The sequence below is a fragment of the Anser cygnoides genome, chromosome 8 (genome assembly GCF_040182565.1).
Source record: "Anser cygnoides isolate HZ-2024a breed goose chromosome 8, Taihu_goose_T2T_genome, whole genome shotgun sequence".
Taxonomy (NCBI): Eukaryota; Metazoa; Chordata; class Aves; order Anseriformes; family Anatidae; genus Anser; species Anser cygnoides.
Window position 1 is genome coordinate 9,205,324 of NC_089880.1, and position 25,853 is coordinate 9,231,176.

At 35.9% G+C, this 25,853-nt stretch overlaps 1 protein-coding gene across 1 annotated transcript in view; it reads right to left on the reverse strand.

The window, feature by feature from the left end:
* Nucleotides 1-1,244: 1,244 nt before the first annotated feature.
* CDC73 (cell division cycle 73) overlaps nucleotides 1,245-25,853 on the reverse strand; it is a 98,253-nt gene continuing 73,644 nt past the window's right edge. The window contains exons 11-17 of the mRNA XM_048080283.2: nucleotides 21,612-21,669; nucleotides 18,726-18,761; nucleotides 18,322-18,409; nucleotides 11,004-11,165; nucleotides 9,025-9,125; nucleotides 5,399-5,540; nucleotides 1,245-4,157 (exon numbers count right to left, since the gene is read on the reverse strand). Coding sequence (XP_047936240.2) covers nucleotides 4,121-4,157; nucleotides 5,399-5,540; nucleotides 9,025-9,125; nucleotides 11,004-11,165; nucleotides 18,322-18,409; nucleotides 18,726-18,761; nucleotides 21,612-21,669 — 624 coding nt within the window. The 3' untranslated portion in view covers nucleotides 1,245-4,120. The remainder of the gene's footprint in view (nucleotides 4,158-5,398; nucleotides 5,541-9,024; nucleotides 9,126-11,003; nucleotides 11,166-18,321; nucleotides 18,410-18,725; nucleotides 18,762-21,611; nucleotides 21,670-25,853) is intronic.

The following is a 25,853-nucleotide window of genomic DNA, read 5'->3' on the forward strand; positions in this document are numbered from 1 at the left end:
TACATGAGCTCCATTTAAGCATTTTCATATTTAAAGCGATCCATTTTCAATATCTGCTTCAGAGTTATCATATCATGTTAACAGTCTTAAGGTAAAAAGAATGCATAAATAACCAAAGAAGGTAAAGTGTACAATCACTATTCAATTATGTATCTGTTCAGGAAATAAAAGCAAAGCTGACAGTTCTTCAAATCAATTAAGTAACAAATGAACAACTCAGAATATGACATTCAGAGATTCCAGTTTGTGACACATTTTTCCATAGATTAGCTGAACTGTAACCTACTTGGCCAACAGTTTCTTCAGGCATGGATTTTAATTTTTCATGAATTCATTGCTCTAATAAAGTACTTGGCATTAGTTATGGCTTTTGAATTAAAATGCATTCATGACATTAAATTTTAAAATCACTAAGCCATTAATTTTGACCAGGTTTTTTGTTTTTGTATAGTGTTTTCAAGAATTAGCAACTAAGTGAGTATTTCACCAGCAAAAGAATGAAAGCTGTACTAATAAAACTTATTTTTGTAGGTCCCTGTGGAGAATGGTAATATTTTATACTCTGTATATCAAACAAGAGCCAAAAACAAATTTTCTGTTCTGAACAAGGCTTATCTGACAAATACCACATAGTTGAACTTATAATCAAGGGCAACTTAACACAATCTGCTATCTACGTTTTCTTCTACATTCAAAAATAAAAAGGTTTACAGCATTGCAGAATAGTTCTCTAAGTTGTCTATTTCTAGCAATGACTTTAGTGCCTATTTGTGAAACTATCTTGCTACAAAAGTTCCCAGGTAATAACTAAATAGCTGAGCCTATTCAGTGGAGGATGCTGATCTGCAATTTATTCAGGTATGCAAGCCCATTTCAAAAAGCAGTTGTCCTACTTTACCTTATGACAAATTCCTGCTTTGTTGCTTTTGTTTAGGGTAACATTCAGAAAGTTCAAAGAGTATAAATCATAGGTATTTTACCTCTTACTATAAAATCATTACTTCAGATACCTCTACTGGCCCCTATAACCTTGCCACCAAAAGAAATAATCACCTGCTGACAGTACAGGAGCCCAAGAGCAGACTTCAAATCAGTTTTCATCTTGTTTTATCGCGTTTCATCTCATTCATCTTGTATTTATGAAACAGTATGGAGTTATGACACGATACTTAATAGAAACAGCCAATTTGATTCGCATGCTAGTATCATTCTACCATTCAATAAACTACAATCAGTAAAGTAGCTCAGTTTTAGTTATGCATTTTAATTGAGTACAATTTACACATTTTATACACTTCTAAGCAGTGTCAAATTTGCTCAACAATAAGAATACAGCTCACTAAAACAGATGTCTGATCCTGCAGCTTCTCCAGTTCTTAGTATCAGTTTTCTTTATTACTCTACATTAACTTGTAGATAAATTAAGCGTAACATAAGTGTCTAAAAATCCAGCTGTGTTGCAAAACGCTGCTATAAGGCTAAATTTTCAAGTCCAAGTAGTTTCATAATCTATGTGCAGATACTTCTGAAGGCAGCAGGAATGCTATTCTCTGACAACCTAATTAAACTTCCAATAATGTCAGCAGGAATCTGATTGCAAAATGGCTCATTTTTATAAACATCACTACGTTTATGACTGACAAAGAGATACATGATCAGAGATGATCAGGTGTCATCTCCTTCACAATATACACTTTACGACTTGTGTTGTAAATTGCCTGCGAGTACAAAAAAATGAAGATGTTAAAAGTGTGTGCTCGATCCATAGAAAGTGGCACAGTTGATACAAAGATTCCATGGATTTTGCTCTTCTGCCAGCTTCACATCTATAACTTCACTAGTTTCTGAGGATTTACTCCCAATATATACAAAAATTTACATTTACATCAGGCCATCTTCTCTGTATAATATTGGACCCAGGATTACACAAGCTTTTAAAATGCAAGTGAAATATAGGGCAGAGAAAATATAATTGGAGTTTGCATGTTTTAAGAACAATATATAGACTCTATACCACAAGTGCACATGAAGCATACTTCTCTTCAAAGTTCGATTTGCAAATTTGCTGCTCATTGTAGAAGTTTATTTAAAACTGTAATTTTTTCTTTAGTACTGTAAAGTACTAAGTCTGAAAAAAATTACATTTCTAATTGGAACATTTCAAAGTCAAAAAAGCCACACGTTATATCCCTCTATTTAAACAGTAAGAAACGCTAAGTTTGCACCTTCCTTATGGTACTTACTGTGGTGTTGATAGCCAGTTTTTCTAACTATAGCACAGGCTACACCAAAATATAGAATGTTTTTAGCTCACTCATATGACACAGATACTCTTTTAATAAAGCTTAGGTGTTAAGAAAGACAGTCACTTGGCACTGACCAAAGTGCCCATGCAAAAAGGAGAACTTTCTAGTGTATTTTAAACAAGCTCTGTTTTGCTTGCTCTTCTCAGCCACTTTGCAGAATCTGTTCAAAAATCCAGTGACAACTTCTAATCTTGGTGTCATTGTTGTTTGTTTGTTTTTATTTCCATTAAGATAATTGGCTAAATTTAAAGATAGTAATCCTGATACAGCAGGGATAGAAACATATTGTTAAAACCCTTTCAGACCTCACAGTCTTCATATAAATTTAAGACAATCTTAAAAACCTCTGAAGGAGATGTGCCTTCTGGTTTTATTAAAAATGAAGGTAACATCAAATAAAAAGCAAAACTAAAGTAGAATAGGTAGAACATTTTACTTTTGTCAAACCTTAAATGTAAAGTATATTAAAAAACATGGTTTTGGATTTCAAGAACAGGAATATAAACATGTATTTTCTATCCCAGAAAAAAAACCATGCAGGTGTTACAATACTTAATCATTCTCTACATCCACTGGTATGCAACATCAACTTAATGTTATTAAATAGATACACAGATACCATAAATCCATACAAATACCATGGTCTTCTGGCCTCAGTTATACTGTAGCTCAAGCAAATCTGTTCTTTGGTAACGGAGTAAGTTCATTTTCCACTCTGATGCAGGACTGTTAGGAGACCATATTAGTCACTCGTATCAGAAAACAACAACTTCAGTAAGCATAGCCTGGGCTACTTTCATCACAAGAAAATAATATTAGTGGTGATATTAGAGGTACAAATGCAAAGAAGTTAAAGTGATTCCATCCTTGTGGTGGCTGTTTTAGGAAAAAAAATCCAAACTCTCTCCCTTTCTATTCATTGTTTAATCCTGGTAACATTTAAACTCACATGAAGGTATTTTGATAGATGGGAATGTACATAGGAACACTTTCAGTTTAAATAAAGAGAACTCTGGAGAATGGAGATTTAAAATTACCATGACCTGAAGGTATTTGTAATAAAGTTTAAAGATTTAGTAAACTGGGACATTACAAATCCAAAAAAAAATTTCTAGATTTTTCATCTTCCCTTTTTCAAAGACTGACAGAATATACATATACAGGTTGACATTTTGATTTATCCAAAACAATCTTCATTTTGCTCAGTTTGCAAGTCCTATCAACTAAAATGTAGTATCATTCACAACAAAATATTTTCAATAAATGAAACAATAAGCAAAGAAAACCAAAACTAAGCTCAGAAGCTAAGTGGTTTAGAAAGCCTTGGTAACATCTATGTGTGTGTTAGTGTGTCTATAATTTTTTTATACATATATATATATAGACACACACACACATATATATACACACACGTGCGCACATGCGCACAGGCACACACACATTTGTAACCTGCAGTGGAGATCAATCTATTTTCTAATAAGGAACAAAACACATTATTTAAAAATGTGCCTAATTTAACAAAACAGAGAAGAAACTGCTGCTATCAAAATATACAATTTGGATTGCAGACTAGAAGGCTAACAACATTAAAAAAATAGTTTTAAGCAAAACCCCTTTGCTTCTGAATAACAACAGGTATCAACCTGCCATAGCATGAAGCATCCAAACCAGATTTTATAAAAAGTTTAAACTGTGACCCTTCTTCATTCGTAAAGTTCTTGACATATTACATAGTGCGAGCTCTGGTCTCCGAACTGGAGCCTCTTTCATTGTTCTTAATCCATACTCCATGAAATAAATGGCAGCTGAAGGATTCAGAATCTCAAGTGAGATTTATGCTTTACCATATACCTTAAAAATAAAAAGAACAGAAAACAAAATTACTATTTTTTGGTATTTATAGAAATTTTTCTCTCAGGAATAACACACTTTGTTAAAACTAAATTCTTAGAGCACTAGCGAGTTGCTAAAGAGATGTAACGTCTTATAAGCCATAAAGCTTTATTATGCACAGTATTTGTCCCACTGCAAGACAGTAAGCTAAAATGTTTGCTTTGAAGAAAATCCACATCATCCGGGGCATCAAAAGGATTCTAGCATTTGAAAACTGTTGCTAAAGATAACTCCAGCTCATACTGGGAATTCAGATATATAGTTTAGCTGAGACTTAAATAAAAACGCATAGAAAGTTTGATGTTCAGAATCATTTACACAATTCCCACTGGACTTTTCTTTTTGAAGTCCACTCAATCATTCAAGCAGTTTGCTGTGCAATCAACATGAAAAGATTAAACACTCATTAAATGCATGGACTTCTCTCTTCCCTCAATATTTCAGCTGCTTCATGACCAAGTTTCTTCTCTAAAACATGAAAAAGATATTACAATTAACTTTTCACTCAGAGAGGGTTATGAGCCATGGCAAAGCAAAGTCAGAAGCAGCGCTGCTCTTCACAGAGCTGCTGGTGCTCCTCCATCCCTCACCTCTCATGAAAGGCAGCACTAAGTACTTGGAAGGCTCCAAAGATACAGAGGAAAGAAAGACTACACCAAAACTCATTATATGCCACATCTTCTCTGACCTTTCTCTTCTATCTGGTGCTGTGGGCCCAGAGGCATCAGAGTAAGATTATACTTTATAGCTCTTTTATCTTAAAGTAGTTTCTCACCTTTGCTAGACTGTCATCTAGTGAGGTACAGACAGAAAAGAGTAGAGCTCTTAAAGCTCAGAACTGTAGTCCAAGAGAAGGGCTAGGGGAACAATGGAAAAATGCACCACGTAAGTTGTTCTCCACTCTTTTCCTTCTGCCTAAAGAGAGGTGGGGGAATCACTGTACTACTCGGTCATCAGTAACTGCCCTTCCTTTACATCCACACACATTATAGTTTGGAGACTACTATTATTTTGTTTATACTGAAAATATACCTGTATACGTTTAACTGCATGGTCAGGGAAAGTCTAAACAAATATTTTCAATACAAAACATTGTTCAGCTGTCTAAGTTTAATACAATTGCCTTGTTTCCATAACTTTTTATTCCCACTGAACATCATAAAAGCATGAGCATAAAGGATTTTCAACAGGAAATGTACCTGTCCAAAGTTTCCCAGAAGCGTAGAAATACTGGCCTATCCAAGTGTCTTTTATGGTAGCTTAGTTCTAACACTGTTACATCCCATTTCTGTACATTTGGATCCAGACGTACTTCATCATATTTGAGATGAAAAGCTTTAACTACAGGAAACAGAAAAACATTTAGTGCACATACAAGATGACTTTACAGTATTTAATTATTAGCCAAAGAGAATCTCCCCCTTTTTCAGAATAAAGTGTGAGAATAATATTAAGCCCAGCTCTCAAGAAAGTCAACCAGTCAATAAAGGGCACCGAACTCAATACAGTGGCTGGTGACCACTCTCCAGTGCTCATACTACTATAGCTCTAAGTGAAAGGGTGGCCCCTATTGCAGACATTCCAAGGGAACAGCAGAAACTCATCGCCAACTCATGAGAGTTTTCTTTGGAAAACAAAGATATTCTTTCTGAAGATTTTTGAATTGTCTAAAACCTAAAAACAAACAAAAAAAAAACACAAAAAAAACACCAAAACAACAATTCATTTTACTGAGACTACTGAGAAGGAAGCCTGGAAAGCAGATAACCCCCAAATGCTACATGAAGTATTCTGAGAAATAGTACTGCCAATTTCTTCTGATCTAGTACTCAGCTAATAATGGTAAATTATTAGCTATTACTTTCCTTTGGGGAAGCATTGCCTCATGTGAATTATGTAAACCCCAAGTATTAGCAAGATGACTATTAAATCTTTCTTGTGATTCTTTTTGCTTCCTTGGCCAAATCATAATTTTGACACAATCCAGTGTAAAGTACTTAACTCTTGTACAATTCCTATCTGGTAATCAATTTGATGCATTACATATTCTTGAATAAGTCAAGATGAACAAGAGCAAAATGTAACACCAAAACAAAGTACATTTGGGGGAACTAACTCTTGTCTGTTAGCTACTAAAACAATATTTGGTAGTATACTACGGAATTGTAATGTATAACATATTGGGGAACAGATTTCCTGACCCCTGCTAGTGAACACAGTATGCTAAATTTAGTAGGAACCCATTAGAATTAGAATAGAATCCCAAGGTTCAGCAAAAAGTGCTCCAGAAGATGTCTATCTTAATATCTCACAGTAAGGAATAAAGCAGAATAAAAAAGAAATAAAATAAAAAATGCAAAAGCAAAACAAAAAACCTTTTGTTCAGTGTGCATGAAGTCTGCAGTTTTACTGTTTTCCTATAACGCTACTGGACAAGCAGTGTGAAACGAAACCATGAATACATACATACTATCTGCCATATAACATTGCCTGTTTTAAAATAAGCCTAGAGAAAGCAAATAGACACATACCAGGGCTATGCATTTACAAAAAAAAAAAAACAATTGACAACCTTTGTGTTAAGGTTAAATGATATTAAGCTGAAAACAACCGACCTGAAAAATCAGAATTAAAGCACAATAATAAACTCTAGCATTTTAAAGACTTTTAAAATGATATTCCAAATTAAATATTTGCTCATTAACTTGACATCATTCAAAAATTTCATCTGGAATGTTCACCTGCAGACACAAAGATAAGAAGCTTGCTTGCTACATGAACATTAAACACTCAGAACAGATGGAAAGAAAACTAAGAACAATTCTACAGACTCACCTAACAAAATGCTGTGTGACATAGCAATTGAACAAATAAAACCAGTTTGACAGACTCTGCTCCAATTCTTTACGGTAAGCTACCTTCTTGTTTTCCAAAATGACAGTAATATGCCTTAAATCCTTGTTAATCACCATGGACCCTGTGACTTACACAAGGAACTGCAAGCTGTAGATGAAACAATGGATTGTTGCAGATCCCAGAAAGTGCCTTTACAAAGGCTATCGAAGACAATACATATAGGCAAAGCGATAGCTACACTGGCATTGCCCATTCACTCCCAATTTACATGGCTTTTATTTTGAGGAGTGAATAAAGCCATTAGGAAAAGCACTAGAGATACTCCTATCAGGAAAGCATTTTCCAAATAGCTATCTTTAAAACAACTGAATGCATTTCTAAAATGTAAAGGGTGTATTTCAACGTATCTTTATGAATCAATTAAGAAAAGGTACCTTTCTTTCACTTTAAAAATCTAAGGATTTGTACATCTCCGGTCTGAACACCTAAGGCTAGGTTTTTGATTTATTTTTAGACATAGCAAAATATATCATTACAATTCCTATCCTATGTCCCCCTACATATTTTCTTTATTTCTTCTTTCATTAGTCTCTTCTGTTAAACCCTCCTGTGTTTTTTTTTTTTAATTTTGAATTTAAGACTCTTTCACTTACTACCTGCTCAATCCTTCATTCAACTCATTCTGTTTTCTTGTTCACAGCCTTAGCCTTCTGACTGTTCCCCACTCTGCATCCCAAACTAGCATTCTTTTAGGGTCCTACTTCTATACCAAATATGCACACAATGCAAAACCTGATCAGACCTGTCTCCTCAATATACTAACTGGAAGATGACAAACTGATTTATTTTTTATTTTTTTTAAATCTGTAGCTCAGAAAACACTGGACACTATAAAAAGGTCTATTTTCTAAGGCAGCTTCACATTGAAGCAATAGCAACAGTGAACAGAAGCTTGCAGTTTCCTTAGATATTATTGCATACTTTGCAATTAGAATAGTGAACAGTGCAAGAGAAGTGCTCTGTGTACACCAAAACATACTGGCACAATTGTGCTAACAAAAAAATCACAGAATCACAGAATCATGTAGGTTGGAAGAGACCTCCAAGATCACCGAGTCCTACCTCTGACCTAACACTAACAAGTCCTACACTAAACCATATCACTAAGGGCTACATCTAAACGTCTTTTAAAGACCTCCAGGGATGGCGACTCAACCACCTCCCTGGGCAGCCCATTCCAATGCCTAACAACCCTTTCAGTAAAGAAGTTCTTCCTAACATCCAACCTAAACCTCCCCTGGTGCAACTTTAGCCCATTCCCCCTCGTCCTGTCACCAGGCACGTGGGAGAATAGACCAACCCCCACCTCTCTACAGCCTCCTTTAAGGTACCTATAGAGAGCGATGAGGTCTCCCCTGAGCCTCCTCTTCTCCAGGCTAAACAACCCCAGCTCCCTCAGCCGCTCCTTGTAAGACTTGTGAATGTTCCAATCTACACAGTGGAAACATCTAACTTGCACATTAGAAGTATTTGTATCCTATTACCATCATTATCACCAAGTTTTTGTCAAACACCAGACCATACTTTCAAAACTCTTTGTGAAATACTGGGTGATTAATCTTCTCTTCAAACAAGTCATGAAATCTGAAGACAGCCGTTTATAAAGTGTTACATAAATAGCCTTTTTGCCTGTTTTACAGGCTTGGAAAGTAAATTTCCTTTCTGGTACATCAGCTATTTCCAAACCTCTGGTAAAGACAACAGCTCTGAGAAGATTTCCATGAGCTTCCACAGGTCAGAACAGAAGAGTTGCAGAGGACACATTAATATTTGCCATCTGTGTGAATACCCAAGCCCCTGCTTTTTCAACCAACTTAGTCCAACAGTACTTGACCATGAGCATAAACACCACAAAACTAAAAGCAGACTAACAAACCCTAAAACGCTTAAACACAAACAAAAACCTTACTTTTTGCAAAGATATCAACAGGTGATCCATCAGGCAAGAGCCAAGGCCAGCCTTTGAACTGCCAAGCTGGACCCTGTACGAATACTGCCACCACACGATCCCTGTGAATATAAAAAGGATGAACACGCTGATGGCCTTGAACATTTAAAATACATTGCCTGTTTAAGAAAACATGTATTTTAACATAGTGTAGTTTTTGTTGTTGTTGTTTTTGTAACAGTAATATATCCCATTTAACAACTGCACCTTCAGTACAACTACATTTTCTCCATTACAAAGCAAAACGTTATGTGAATTATCTAGACTTTTAGTTCTGCCCTTTGCAGATTTATTGGAAATAGTGAAATAGTGTTTATTTCTGGACATTGTTTTGCTTTTTATAAGTGTTCAAACAGTTTAAACATAATCCCCTACAAATTAGACTGTAACTTGAGATGTAGCAATTTAAAAGCCTTTATTCTGCACACTGTTAGCTTTTATTCTAAAAATTTATTGCAAGAGACAGCTGCTAAATTTCTGCCTCCAGTTGCAAAGTGCGTCATTTATTGTGAGGGTATGTAACCATTACCTGCGGTTTAAGACAATACATTTGTGATTAAGATGATGAAGCTTTTATATTAATAAAATTTTCAGAAAAAACCTTTGAGAATACATGTCCTCCCACATACAGTCTGCCTTCTTCTTGAACGTTTACATCATCCAAGCATGGTTCCTACCTACTAGAACAAATAATTGCATCCCTAACCTAACACCCAAATTTAATTCTAGTCTACCAAACCCCAAATGGAAAAGAATGATCAAGGGATATATTTGTGATATTTTTTAAGAGAAAAACAGAAACTTTAAGGCTTGCCATTTAAAATTGCATTGCAAGGTTTGTAACGGGTAACAGAAAAAACAGCAACAACAAAACTTTAAAAGCAACAACTTCAAAAACTTCCACGTGTTAATTTCCAGATGCTAATGTCTGATGCTCTGTTGGATTAAAAACAAGCTAAATAAAAACACATCATTTTCTCTCTTTGGTCAGAAGCACTTTAAATACCAATTTGGATATTAAGGTTTGATCCTCTTAAGTGCTATTCAGTATTAGAATTTTAAAACCACTGATTTGTGATTTATTCAAGTTCTAAATATAGAACACAATTTAGGAATAGGACCTTTCCAAAAATACTCCTCTCCATTAAAAACTACTTTCGAAGCTACAAAACCATCAAAAATGTCATGCACATCTAAAATCCTCACACCTCTGAGGAAGAACTAAGAATGTTGCCTAATTCATTACCTCACAAATAATAAACTTATTTCTCCAGAATTTTCCTATTCAAAGAGAAATATATTTTCATAGTATCAAGGAACGGGCTTAGAGACAAAATCTTTTACTTTTATGAAAAAGCTGCAAAAAGCTCTCTCATTCCCTTCCCCCAACTGGGGCTCTCCCTTCAGAAGCAAGCTTCTATCATTGAATCCAGTTCATTGAATCTGATTCACTACTGAAACTGCAGTTCTGTTTTTACTGTGTTTTTTTTTTTTCCCCTCTTTAAACTATTATAAAAAAGTTAGAACAGCAGATGTTGAAGAGGTCGGCAAATGCATCTTCCCAATAGGCTCTAATTCAGAAAGAAGATAATAAAGAAGGATTCTTCTCTTGGACCATGCTTCAGCAACTTGCATGCTACAGTATCGCAAACTGGAAAACTCATGAACATTCTTACTTGAATTCCTGGAACATTTCAGACAAACTGAAAATAGTTCTGCTGCTCATATTGTTAAAACAAAATGTTATTTTTAAGAAAGATCTATCAAGAAGTTTAGCTTTATATCATTTTAAGCTGGAGACAACACTCCTATAGAGTCAATCAAACCCATTCTTACAGCCTTGTCTTCACTTCTTATGCAGTTTAATAGAATTTTATTGGTCCCCTCCACATTCTGCATTCTCCTGATAAAGAACTTTTGTAATGGGAAATCTATTTTACCAGTCTTGTGGCATAAGCTTTAGAGGTTGGTCTACTACTCGATAAGGTACAGTAACGCTGACTGTAGTTCCCCCAGGCTGCATCTGGTCCTTCCTTCTCTGTATTAGAGTTTCATTTTCTCGCTGACAGCCTTGCTTCTTCTTTTCATCTGATGGTACAAACCTTGGAGAATAAAGAAACATTCAGTAGGCAAAAGTAATTTGATCGAATCAACAGGAAAAGTACCAACTTTTTTGGAACGTTGCATTATTGGCAGCAGTCACTGAAACCATCTCATTTTCACTACGCCAAGCCTCCATGACTACCCATTCAGTACAGCAAGACGACAAAGTTTCACGAGTCTTTGTGACAAAACCAGTTGTACTAAAACGTCTTCTGCCCCTCAAATCTACAGCCAGAGCTGTTCTTACATGTTTGTGGCATGTCTTGCCTACCTTACCCAACGCATTTGCAGATGAGAAGCCAGATCATAGCCTGCTGAACAGCAATAACAAATTATTTTTAATGATCAAGGATAAATAACACGTGAAGACATGGGGAAGCTTAGGCATTAAGAAATCATTGCTTCCTGGAGTAAATTTTATAGCTTTTGTCCTTGGGGAACTCAAACCTATCCAGAATTATTTTTTCCTCATGAAAGCTGGGATTTTTGGTTAAATGGATCAGATTTTATTCTTTTCTTTTTTTTTTTTTAATGAGTGATTTTACAAGATCAGATGATTCATCTGGTTACTTCAATGCATGTACTAAAATTATGGATTTATTTTTTTATTTTTTAAAAGCTTCTCTGATAGATAAATAATGCTTACAAAATAAGGACAGCATGATCCTTATGTCTCACATAATCTCAGTAAGACAAAAAGAAATGGTTAAGAAGTGACCCGCCAAATGAATTTCAGAATTTTTATTTTTCAGCCTCATCTTTGTTTAAAAAAAAGCAATTCCATTTCAAGAACCTCTTCTATATGGCAATAATAAAATACAGTACACCCTGCAGTTCTTAAAATTGGCATCATAAATGAGAGAGTAGTGTAGGGCTTTTTACTAATGAAAAAGGGAAGATAATAAAATCATGCATTTTTACAGATGTAAAACTACATCACAGAAAGGTATGCTGATGTGACCAGTATCACCTACCAGGCCAGCAAAAAAACTAAGGAGAGAGCAAGAGCTCAGAGCCACCTTCTCCTAACAGTCTAGTGAGAACCACCCAGTCGCACTACTAATATTGTTTGCCTCTGACATTTCATTTCCAAAGTTCTGACAAAAAGAAACAGTATATTTCACTTAACTGCACAAGGTATCAGGAGTGTTGGTGCTATATTTTAAAAGCACAATACTCCACACAACAGGTAAGATTTCTCTTCATTATAAAGCAGATGGTGCATTCTGAACGTTTACTGCATTTATGGACATGCTGCTTGAAACATTTTTAAAGGTGTTCTCTTCAACCCATTTTAAGTTCAGTACTAAAAAACAACTTGAATATGCTTAAACAACAGGTAGACTGCACTTTAAATTACTGTGGAAATAGTAAAAAGGAAAGAAAAATGAAGTAAGAGGAAAAGTTCATTATTCACCCACCTGAAAATACTGGCTTTTGCTAACATTTCATACTCAATGAGAAAGTGGTATCAGGGCTTGGGGAGAAGCATTACAGATTTAATATTGTGTTTTAGGCTTTTAAAAACACATTTTAAATGGAAACCCAACCAGCTCTACCAAGTTAGAGGAACAAGGGTATTAACAAGCAATATTGATTCTACAAAGTCTGGCAATTTCACCACTATCAATTATATCTGAAGCACCCCGATATTGGCTGACACAGACATTCTCAGTGTTACTTCTAGCTTCATATGCTTGTGTGTAAAAATTCATTTCAATGTTAGTTTATTGACAAGTTTCTCTCCAGTTCATGGTCAGCTAAAAACTGTTACCTAACTGAGGCAAACCAAATGTTGCCGTAATGCCTGTATCTTCTGGACTACAATACCCTCCCATTTTACTTGCTGTAGAAGTCTGAATAGGACGGAACAGGACAGAACAAATACCTTGTTATCTGAAAGTTCTGAAGAAAAAAAACAATACAATGAGCAGATTCAAAAGGGAAGAGTAAAAAAGGTGTCTATCAAAGAAAGCATTGAAGGAAATGCTTACACATATGTACACGCACAGAGTAGAGGAATAAACAACAGCTTACAGAACATTTATGAAATGCATGCTGAATCCATGGCTACTTTGCTCCAAAATCCTTGAAATGCAAGCATGTATAATAAAAGCCACGTGCTCCCAAACTGAGAATCATTTATAATCATACAGCAATTTCTATTATGAGAGGCTTACTCCATCACTAGACATAAAAGTCAAACTCAAAAAATCTGAGTATTAAAGAAAACAGCAAAAACACCATCTTCTCTTGGGAATAATTTGCCACAATACTCCGCCTGGTAGCTTAACTACATATTTGTACTTGACCCCTTTTTAATCATGCTGTACACTAGAAATGTGTTCTGAAGCCTGACTGTGCAGTAGCTTACATTTTTATTGCTTCTCCAGATTACTATTCCCTAGTCAAAAAAAGTGATCCCACACTTATTTAGAAACCATCTTTATATTTATACTCTTACTAGGAAATTAATAGTGCTCAATCCTGTTGCTGTTAGTTGCCAAAATCAGTATTCGCATAAAAATTGGTGCGCTTTCGCACTTAAAGGCAGCAGGTCCCTTTCCTTAAGGGAAACGGGCAAGTGATTGAGCAAGATCAAATTATGGGAGGTAACTGGTAAGACACCATCCACTGAACTGCCAGAACTGCTTGTGTCTAAGCTCTAAGCTCAAAGGAATTGTTCGCATTAACTTTAAAACACTTCCACTCGGGTCAGGTCAACGCTTTCCGCCTCCCAGTTTGGGCCTTCTGCAAAATGTATCAACAGAAAATAAGGCGACTCCAATGCTGGACAGTAACTGAGCTCATCATAACACACATCTGATTATGTTTAGAATTTGAGACTTCTTTTACAACCCTCTCACTATTTCTTATTTGATTACAGTGTCAAAAGCCTCATATACCTACCTTCGCAAGAGAACAAGGCACTTTTGTAATGCATCATCCCTGAGTCTTTCAGACTGTTTGCTCCATATCAAAGTTGAATAAATCTCATTGAGTTGCCTGGCCACAAATATCAGTTAGAGAAACTGTACTTTAACAGAAGTTTCAAAGGGTTTGTTTGCTACATCGTTTTTAGCTGTGCAAAACTGCTGATACTAACTATAAAGGCTTTTTTTGTTTATAACAGAGGGCCAATTATAAATTTTCAACCCATTCAGTTTAACTGTGTACTCTGCTTTCTTACCAGATTAAGAAAAGCAACTATGGTTAAACATATCCTAAGTAAATCATCATAATAATAAAAGTATATATTCATCACCTAAATGTTTACATCTTCCTGATACAAATTTCTGCTCCACTCTTGTTCCACGTAACCCAAACGCTCCTTCTTTATTACCCCACACCTCACAGAACAGTAAGGGAGCCAGCACTGCAGCCTGTGAACAGTGTGCTTCACACGCACGCCAAAGCCTTCCTACCCAAACAGCCCTGCGTGCCTCATCCTCCCAGAGATGCCTCACCTGAATTCTGGGGATTCTCTTACGTTTCCTAGCAAATTCCTCTGCAATGTCCCTCAAACACTCCTCCTGCTCCAGAAATCCCTTCTCCTTGTGCTGTACCATTGGTCTCTGATAGAGCTAACAAGCAGGCCGATTACCCCTAAAAATACAAGAAATTCAAATCTATCTGCATCTTCCTCATTAATTTAGGTGTTTTTCCATGTGGACAGCATCATTTTTTTTTTATTCCAAAGCTTGTGGCAAATGAAATGCATCTTCTGAATCGCTACTGTTCTGTCAAATTTAGCTGAAAGTGGGGAATGAATTACAGAAGGTGGTGACTCAAGGCAAAACTACACAACTCTTTTTCCCTGCAAAATCATCCCATATATATCATTCTACATCAAGGCCAGTTCCACACTCTGCATACCTGAACATTAAGAACAAACCCTGCAGCCATTCCTAAACAAACTACTTCAGTAAATTTGAAATGCAAAAATTACAGACCAGGTGGCACATTTTCTAGAAAAGTGCTACAGCTGTCACAGCTGAATTAATATTTTGCTCTTCTGAGTTTTGCTGTTGCATTTTTGATTCATCAACGTCCCTTGCTTCTTCACTTAGCTTTCGATACCTGTTAACTATGTCGGTGTCTTCCTTTGTTCCCTTTTTTTTTTCCCCTTCCCAGGATCAAGTTCTTTGCACTCAAACACTCAGCCTTCTTTAGGAGCAAGTCTAGAGAAGCTAACTGTAATTGTGCCCCCATGGAGCTGGAAACAGTGCAGCCTTCCTAGCACGGATATACTTAGAGATGACATACAGGTGCTTTATTCCATTATATCTATTCCTGCACCACACTCATGAACTACATAGATGTAAAATCCAGGGCTTGTGCTTATGTAATCGTTTCTTAAGCATAAAAACCCACATAAACAAGCAACATCCTCTGTCAACACAATTAGATCAAACTAGTAACTGCTCACACATTAAATCATAATGTTAAAAGCCAGCCTTCTCACAGATTAAATATTTCATAAGAGGCCTTAAGAGTCCAGCATGCCTACCAGATCTTTGGTGGCATGTGGCAGTAATCTAGAAGCCAGGAATAGCTAGAGATCTGAAGGCACCTTGTATCTCACAGTGCTGTTTTAAAAAAATTCTAGGGCAACTCCACTAAAATTTAGCACCACAATATGGACAGACTATTTTTCAAAAACAAGCGTATAAAGTCTCATAAAGGATAAGGGAAGTGCTGAAGGTGGAAGAAAGAATAACTACCCAACTTTTTGAATGGACTACTGGTGCAAACTATCTATAACAGTGTATTTTTCTGTGAAAATGACTGTTTCAGAAAAATGGACTGATATTAACAGGCAACTTTAAAAACCGTGGTCTGTCGGACAAGTTTTTGTTTATTAAAAACACAATACTGATTTCTACCTTGCCATTATGGAAGCAAAGTATCATGTTGATTGCATTTAACCATAATGAATTAAATTTTAGAATCTGATAGGTTCATTTATTTAAGCAACAGCAGTTGTAAACTGCCATATTCTAGCACACTGCAACGTAATAAATCAATTTTAGCAACTCAGTATTATTTCCCTAAAAGAATTTTCATCAATTCTTACTGATAATGTTTCATTATCATTTTTGCTGTATATGAACTTTAAAAAAGAATACCCACTATTTCTGCACAGAGACATTTACTAATGATTGCTAAACAAAACTAACAAAAATAACATCTCCCATCTTTCTGGTATCAACGCATATGTAGTTTTTAAGATGTTACAGCGATGTTGGCAAAGAAAAACAGAACACACTGTCAGAGTCCAACTGTCTGACCACTCATTGTCCTCAGAGCAAGTGATCCCTCTGCATGCAGAGGTTGGCTATGATATGAGGTTGCAGTTTTGCTTTTAAGAATGTATTCTGATTTCGTTCCCTGCATACACCATTTTATGTATCATGTTGTCTTTTGTAACTGTTTCTAGACTGTATGAATTCTTATATATTTCCTAACTTCACTACTGCTGTCGAGCAACTTCTTAACAAAAAATACAAGCTTACTTCTCCCTTTCCTTTTTTCAACTTACCAGAATCTTTCCATTTTTCGAATTAATCCCAAATATCACTGAAATCAGTGCAATGTTATTCTACCCATAAAAAAGTCCCACTTCTCTTATTTTAAAATCCCTTCTCTTTTTTAAAACTTGACTAACTTTTTTCCCAATCTTTCTTAGTACTTAATTTATTTATACCCTAATAAAGGGTAGCAGTCCCTTTTGCAGATGGTCTTAACACTACCCTACCTTAAAGCTACCTACTTAAACCACAACTTACTCTATAGACTCTTATTCACAAGCATACCGCTAAATCAAAAGTCCTATTATTACTGAATTTTTACTGAGTAACATTTACTCTCAAGTATATCTTGTCTGAAGTGCCAATTAGTATGAGAGTCCAATACTTTCTGACCAGGGTCTTTTAGACGTTCCAAAATAGAAGAATTTAATGTTAATATTGAATTTACTTATTTGGGCATAGGTTTGACACTACACGGGATTTTGATTGAGTAGGGTGATACAGCAACGAACTGAAATCGACACACAAGGATAATATACAATTACAAGACGGAGTTAGATGGCAATACAAACAGATTCTCATTACCGGTCACTGTATATTCATCACCACAACGCTGCGTGTCCCCAGCCACTGGGAAGAAATATGTGTTGAAGAAAGCTCAAGCCTGTTCTCTTCAAAGTTCATTTTTTTGGTTGTTCAGTTTTTATACTCTGTGTTGGGCTAGGCAACATATAAACTTCCCTCCTGGTGGTATGGCTGGCTCTACAAGTTAGTATCTTCTATTGATTGTCTCAGGGAAGACCATTTAGACAACCAGTTGATCTGCTCAGCCACTATAGCCATTTATCTAAAAGGCCAACCTCTGCTTCTCTTTTCCTTTACCATGGCTATGATCATCTCCTGCATTCTCTTCTGACCTGCACGATCCCTTTCTGTACTTAAAGAGGCTTATAAAAAAGAAGGAAAGTGGCTTTTTACACAGGCAGATAGTGATGGGACAACGAGGAGGTTTTAAACTCCAAAAGGGGAGATTTAGATTAGATGTTATGCAGAAATTCTTTACTCAGAGTGGTGAAGCACTGGACCAGGTTGCCCAGAACAGCTGTGGATGCCCCATGCTGGAGTTGTTCAAGGCCAGACTGGATGGCGCCCTGGGCAACGTGGTCTACTGGGTTGCATCCCTGCCCATGGCAGAGGGGTGGGAACTGGATGGTCTTTAAGGTCCCTTCTGATTCAAGCACTTGTGTGATTCTGTGATCATCCTTGCCTAGCTCCTCTGAGCCTTCTTCCATGGTAAGGGTTTGTTATCACTTGCACATGCATGCATATACATTACATAAGAAGAAAACCACTCTAGTCATTAGAAATGGTACTGTAAGATCTTCTCAATCTGCCCATTTGGCTCAATTGTGCAAACACTGAGTTTTTTTGCCTTTTTTTTTTTAACCACTATTCATGAGGCATACATTTCTTTTATAATCTGGTATGTAAAACTAGTCTGTCATGAGACAGAAGAAACTCCCTCCTGATTGTTTATTAATTTGGTACTAATAAAACTGTATCTGACAACAATTTTTTATACAGCATTACAATATGTTCTAGTATGTTCTAATCAGCTACTTACTTCAGATCTTGCAGAAGGTCCTTTGCATTAAGCATCGTTATTAAAGAGGTCGTGGCTGCCGGAATGATGATTATGGGAGTTCGAGATCCTGTAGAGAAAATGAAGTTATATTTCTTGCCTTTTTTCTTTTTTTTTAATTAAAGGAGCTGTACACAAAACCAAAATTTTGCTTAACAGACCGCAATTATGGTAAATATTCAAGGGAAACTGTAAGTGAATATCTAAATTGAAGGTCTTCATTCACCATAGAAAGCATATCCCTGTAACAGGAGTCTCCAGGAGTCTCTAAATATTGGTAATCACATTTAGCAAAATACAATTCTCTTTGCTTGTAGTTCCAGCAAAAGAAAGTGTGGGCATAATTCACACAAAAATGAAAAGGACAGTAACTAAAAATGACTAACCTTTTTTCTGGTTTGGAGGTGGTCTTGCTTGAGAAACTGAGAAAAAAAACGGAATATACAACAGAATGAGTAATACATAATACAAATGCTAAGACTCAAAACATTTCAGTGTTTATCTCACTTTTCAATGTTTTGAGATGCAGGAGTCACACTATAGTCATTAGATCATTTTCAGAGAAGCAAGACACAAAGTTGAAGAGGGGATTTATAATTTGGGTCTCAGTATTCAGCAGACAAACAGCTTTTGACTGTCTGAAAACAGATGCAAGTACAGTTGAGTCAATCTCCTCTGCTTTTTCTGAAACTAGTCATCTTTCTCTATCCTCCCCAAAGGGAAAAGACGGTATAGCACTGAAACACTGCCAGCAATCTTCAAGCAAGCTGCTTGTAGACACCAAGCTCAACTGTGCTGAACGAAGAGGAAGACTGTTTCACAACAAGACAATCTTTACAGGTCCTCACCTTTCCACAAGTAGGTGTTACAGTAAATGAAATCTCCATAGGATTAGCTATCCTTCAGACATACAGAACTTACTACAATCTAAGTCTTCAATAGCTTCAGACTTATTTGGGTTAGTTTCTGATTGCAATTATCCCCCTAGTTGGATTTTTCCCCACAATAAAGTGTTTCCTTTTTAGTCTTCCATGTTTCATGACCTCCTAGTTTTGGGAGACGTTTCAGTCCAAAGTTGGAAAAGCGCATGTTTCTTCACTTTGGTGCTATTACCAAATAACCTGGCTTTCTCCAAATAAATATCTTACAGTTCACTTTTAATAAATTAGAGTATTCAGGATTCCTAACTTAAAGAAAGGACTATTGTGCTTAATAATTACCATTATCCTAATCCACAAAATTAGAAAAGTCAGTAGTAAAAAGATTTGATGCAGACTGTACCTTAAGTCTCAACTGCTACTATGCATGACAAATTTCATTAATTGACTTCCAATTTCATAGCACCAACTTGCTCATGTTTATTTATGACCAACTGTTTCAGAAACTGGCTAGAACATTATAAATATTCACACCACACAGTTGCCATTGTTGAAATATTGAGACTATATCCTTAATTATCTTTTCCTAACACTGTCAAATGCACAGATATAACTGGCAATACTACATTGAACTACTTGAATTTTACCTACCCAATGTTTTTTTTTAATTTTTTAATTTAATTATCTCCTTACTGTAAAAAAAAGTTCCTGAAACATATGGACAGCATCAGCTGCCAAGAAATAAAGCATCTGTAAGAAATGTGATAGCTGTACCGAGACAGGTTAGTAGAAAACTAGATAATCTAAATAGGTATCCCCCCCAAAAAAAAATTAAGAAATTTGTTCAAATCAGCATTATAGAATTGTTTCGATCAATTCAGCTAATCCTTCTATGTGCAATGATGCAACCTCCTGCACACTGCACATTTAAATACCGTCACCCACTATGAACAGACACTCCCTCCCTCCTGAGGCTCAAACCCCCAAATGTCCTAGAACATGCAGAATAAGAAATCCTTTTTTGGAATGTAGTAGTATATATTTCTTCAGACTGTTTTTTTTCTTTTCAACAGTATGGAGGCAAGTTAGTTGAATAGAGAAGGGCAACATCAGTATAAAAAATACACTTCTGTCAATGCACATGAAACTACGACTAGCAAGTAGGGACCTGTGACAATTCAGTCAGATTTCTGCTCTTGCTACTTCTACCCTTTTCATACTGCTGTCTGTCAGCTTCATTTGCATTGTTATGCTCAACAGGGCCAGTGAGATAAGTATGACAGGCAGCATGACCTTTCTAGTAGCTAAATAACCAACCAGAAGAACCTGTGCACAACAGCATTTAGGTATGCTGTGAGAATATTCAGTATTAGAATAGATTTGGGGGATGAATCCTTTTACAACATTAAAGCATTAAATCCTAGAAATAAAGCTCAAGGAAATAGCAAGGCACGTATTTAAAGCTCTTAGTAATCTAAACAAGAACACAGTACTCCAGCAAAACTTCTAGAAAAAAGCATATTCATTTAGAAAGGCAGCTTTGATTAAAAAACACCAAAGAAACTACTGACAAAAAAGCGATCCCTTCTTAATACCTTCATAACAATAACTATTTTCTCATTCTTAAATCATACCTTTCACTTGAAACTTTCTTCCACCAAACCAAAAATTCTCATGATATGTAAATTAAGTACAGCCATGCACAACGCTGTTTGGAAGCACCGATTTTCTGTTTGTATTTTTACAGTCTTCCTCAATCCTTTTCAATGGGTTTCTCATTAAAACAAAACAAAATACCTACATCTTTCTAACTTTGAACTTCAATTGGAAATTCAGTCTGATGTACAGAGCTGACTTGGTAGCTAAAGTCTATTAGATTGGGAATTTAAAAATCCAGCTGAAGATTCTAACCTCATTACACATCTTGTGTGTTCAGAAGTGTGAAAAATAATGATAATACACTGAGAGAAATACTTGTATTTCTGATATATTGAAGAAGTATAACAAGTCTCTTTCTGAGACTGGCTTTTGTATTTAGGTTGTTTCTCCTTGATATATTAACCAACTCTCACTACATATTTGAAAAGGCATTCTGAACTATTAACCTTACAGCCAAGTCTTTCACTTGACTTTTCGATTTCACTGTCATGTCCTTTCGACAGGATGACTGGGCAAACATGCTGAACAGAATGAACCCAAGCACCAGAACATTTCAATTCTCAAGCTACATGTGGTATAACTAACTAGAAAGTCACGTGTCATTTCCAACACATATGCCATTAAAAGCCACAAAAAGGACCTCCACTTCATTCTTCAGCTAACCAAAATTTTAAATACAACTTCTCTGAAGCTTATACTTGCTTGGAGCAGAAGCATGAAAAGATGTCACCCTACCTGGTCGTGGTACAGGCTGCGCTGCTGGCGTTTGCGTTTTTCGAGCAGAAGCACCTTCCTTTGAAAAGGCAGAAAAGGTAACATTAATAGCTGGCCTTCTTGACAGGTACATATATTTTTTAATGAACACAGAGCTACAGAGGATCAACTGCAAATGAGGGCAGTGTGTTTCTACTAAAAAGGAGAAAGAAAATATTGAACATACTCTGAACTCTTTACAGATCCTGTTTTAGATGCAGGGGAGCAGAGAACCTGATAAGCTTTTATAGGTTTACCTTTCGACCATCAGATGCCCATCAGAAATATTTTTCTATACTCAAAGAAAATTCTTTATACTATTGCTTCATTTTAAACACAATCACTTGTAACTAAGGGTTAATATGGAAATTGGCTACAGAAATTTCAAAACATGATCTGCTTATGCTCTAGGATGGAAAACTAGGACCAAGGAATTGCAATGTATTCCTGCCTTGAAGAGTTTTAGTGACCAGAAATAGCGCTCTCATGATAATTAGTTCTGCTCATGCCTTATCCAATTACCTTAATGTAACAAACAAAAGACCTGTACTACTATTCTTGTTAACTCTGCAGAGTCAACACACCATGTAAGAGAAAAGTGAGGTCACACGTCTGCTTTTAAAGCAACAAGATTCCTGCAAGAACAAATTCTGCTCTTAGTGATTTCTGTGAAACCCCAATGAACAATACACATATTACCAACAGTATAAAAAAACAACAAAAGAAAAAAAACAACCAAAAACCAGCCACTTCAATTTGCAAGGCTAACAGAAAACCTTCAACATGAAACCAAGCATGCATTTTATCTGAACATTAAACACTATGTGAGTGTATCCAACCTCTGAGACGCACTCAGTAAGGTCGGAGATCTTAGCCTAGGAAAAACTCTTCGGAAAGACTCCGGTATGGTCCTATCACATCTGTATGTCCACACATAAATAACAGTATGTTCTGTAATTCAAAATTAAAGAACCTAAAAAGCAGGAGACTGCATGCAAGGAGCCTCAAGTTCCATGATTTAATTAACACTTAAAGAACGTGCTTTCAAGTTTCCACCATGAAAGTTAGAACACAGATTTTTATATCCAGCAAGCTCCTATTAATCTTTAGCACTAGGATTTAACCTCTGATTGAAAGAAATGGATTAATCCTGAATTTTTCTGTACTATTTTCTGATTGTTAAAATAGCAACATCTATGTAGGGCATTTGAGTCAGTAACTGTTATTTTAAGACTTGTTTTAATATCTAAGAAAAGGTACTTTTGCCTCTGTCCTTTCACTGTAATTCCTGAGAAAATCAGAACAACACACTCTGAAGGAAGAGCAGCAGCAAAGGCTGCCTATCTTTGAGAGAAGCCTTGCAACTGAGAAACAACTACTATTTAAAACTGCATCACCTTTCTTTTAGCCGAGAAAGTAGAAATAAAACTTTGCATCTGCTTCCATCGAAAAATATAATTTTCTATGTGAAAAGGCTGTTCCTGTGGTGCACTAATGACACATTTTGAAGAAATCGCAAGAATTCTCCCATGGTATGTCTTTAAAGTCCCAGAACCTCAATGAAACTGAAAGCAAGCCAGCAAGCTACAGAAACATCACTTCCAGTGATGCTAAGTTGCAGATTTCAAACCCAATTTAGTTTGTTTGGATGCTTAACTACTATTATCTGCAATCCCATGCATCCATTCACCTTTCCTCCCCTGCTGAATCAATACTGCAGCCTTTCTGCCTTCCCTTCCACTTACTGAGTGCTTCCAATACCTCAAACAGACCTGCAGGTCCTATGGCAGCTGCCATGGGGGTAGGACAAAGGAGCTGCTTCAAACATACTGGAGGTTTTCTGCAGCCTTGGAGAAAATTACAGTCACAAAGCCTTGCTTTAGTTTCCACAGGACTTGTGCTTGTGATTTTTCTCTTCACCAACATCTCCATAAAGCACCAGAATATACAGTCACAACTGATATACATAGCCTGCAAATGATTTTTTTCCCCATACTTTTGTCTGAATTCTCTGAAGTGATGAATGGGAAACCCTGTGCAGAGGCTTAAAAGGAAAAGGCAAGGCTTTAAGAACACTTCAACTGCAAAATAAATAAATAATATTGCAAGCGTAACATCAAAGTATGTGATTAATGGTAGGAAATAAATTCATTTAGATGAGTAGACACAAAAACACAGCTACCAATTCTATATCCATGACCTTTCCATTTGTAAGAACAATTTCTGCAAAATCAATAAAATGATGGAGGTCATGACTTTTAGTTTTGTAAATCACCGCCTTAGACTGTGATAATTTCACGGATGAATCTCAGCTCACAGTCCCAGATATGCTGGCTTCTCACCAGACGCTGATCAGTTGTCACCCACTGAAGGTATACACCCTTCCACTGCCACTGATTCATCACCTCTCTTGTCACCTTAAGATCATGAGTGACCTAATCATCACCTTCTACCATTTAAAGTCACCAACTTCAACCATTTAAAAAAATGTAGTTGCAGCAGCCAGTACTTTAACCACACATTATTATTTTTATTTTTTATTTTTTTAAGAAAAGCATGCTATTAAGATGGAGAAAAAATAAAGCACAAAGCACTTATGGTTGACAAGATATGTGAAGGGAAAAAAGACGCTTTCTATAAGAAAATCATCAGAAAGATAATTTCAGTAACATTTCACTCCGTCCTGAAAACAAAAGATACTGAGTTTAGATACAAACTGTATGCTTTTCAAGAGCATTCATATAGAGGTGTAGGTTTTTCCTATGACAAAGCACTAATTTATGGCATGAGTTCTGTTTACAAAGCACGTATAACCACAGAACTATATATGATGGCTTCTCTCAGAGAGAGAAAAAAAGATCAAGTTGACAGAGTAAATATTATAGTGGGTTCCTTTAACCACACACACCAAGTGTTAATTTATGCCCTGTTAGAGTAGGCAAATGAGAAGTTGCCTCAGAATAGCTAAGTCCTTGTAAATACAGTCGCTTATTTCTCAGCGAGTGCACAGTACGATATTTTACGTTAAAAACTTCACATTAGGAATTTGAAAGTTACTCTTAAGTAACTAGACACACTGCAAATTCCAACTCCAATTAGGGTGGCTTTTGTTTGTGCAGCTGTACCCTGAGCATCAGTAGCAGCAGAAATCACTGTTTAGCTATTTAAAGAACATTCATTTCCTCAAAGTTTCTGAACACTTAACGGTTTTGCTCAAAGACGACATACCTAATTCTTATGCACAAGCCACTCTAGACTGTTAAGAAGTATACTGTGAATATTCATAAGTTGAAACCAATTTAGTAACAAACCCATGTAACTGGAAAAAATACAAATCTTCTTTAAGACAGCTACTTAACACTGTATTTTAATCAAAAACACGTTACTTGGTTTAGTTTCGCTAATTTACCAAAGAAGGTTATATATATTTACTTGTGATTTATATTAAAGATGAGTATTTAAGCATTCAGGAGCAACAACATGACATAGAAAGAAATCAGGAAAGCATCCTGAAACCTTAATACTATCTTGGATTTCATCACATCAGCTACAGATACGATGCTGCATACGCTTTCCAATAGAATTCATTCTGCTTCCATATTAATGGTTCCTACCATGTTAGACCCCTGAAAGACATACGTCATTCTCTTGAGGTACAAAAAGCTCTTAAAAGTTTATAAAACTGTTGCTTCACAAGCTACAAATGCTGGAAGGAAAACACTCAACAGCTGCAACTATTTCACTGCACATTCGCTATTTCAACTGTTCCTATGTAGAGATCCATACAATCTAATATTTTGACCTTTAAAAAAAATGTTAGGAGTAAAGGATAAAATCAACAATTTGATGCCATCTTGTGGCTTTTTTAATTTAGCAAATTTAATTTGTATTTCATTCCTGTTTACAATTTATAGTAATACAAGTCCTTTACACCAAAATCTAGAAATTATTAGGTAATTTACATGCTCCTACACAGAAATAGGACAACTAAGAAGTAACAGTTGATTCTGCCAAAGTATTAGCAACTACTTGTACTTAGAACATTAAGTAGCTTTCAGCTTCAACATCCATGAAGGAAGACAATTCATCCAAGCTCATTTCTATTCCAAAAAAATGAACATAGTAAAGCTGCAACACTCCAATCTCAAATGAGAAAGAAAAAAATACATTTGGATAGTACACTTGTAAAAAAATTTTAAAGAACAAACTTCAGATTTACCTACT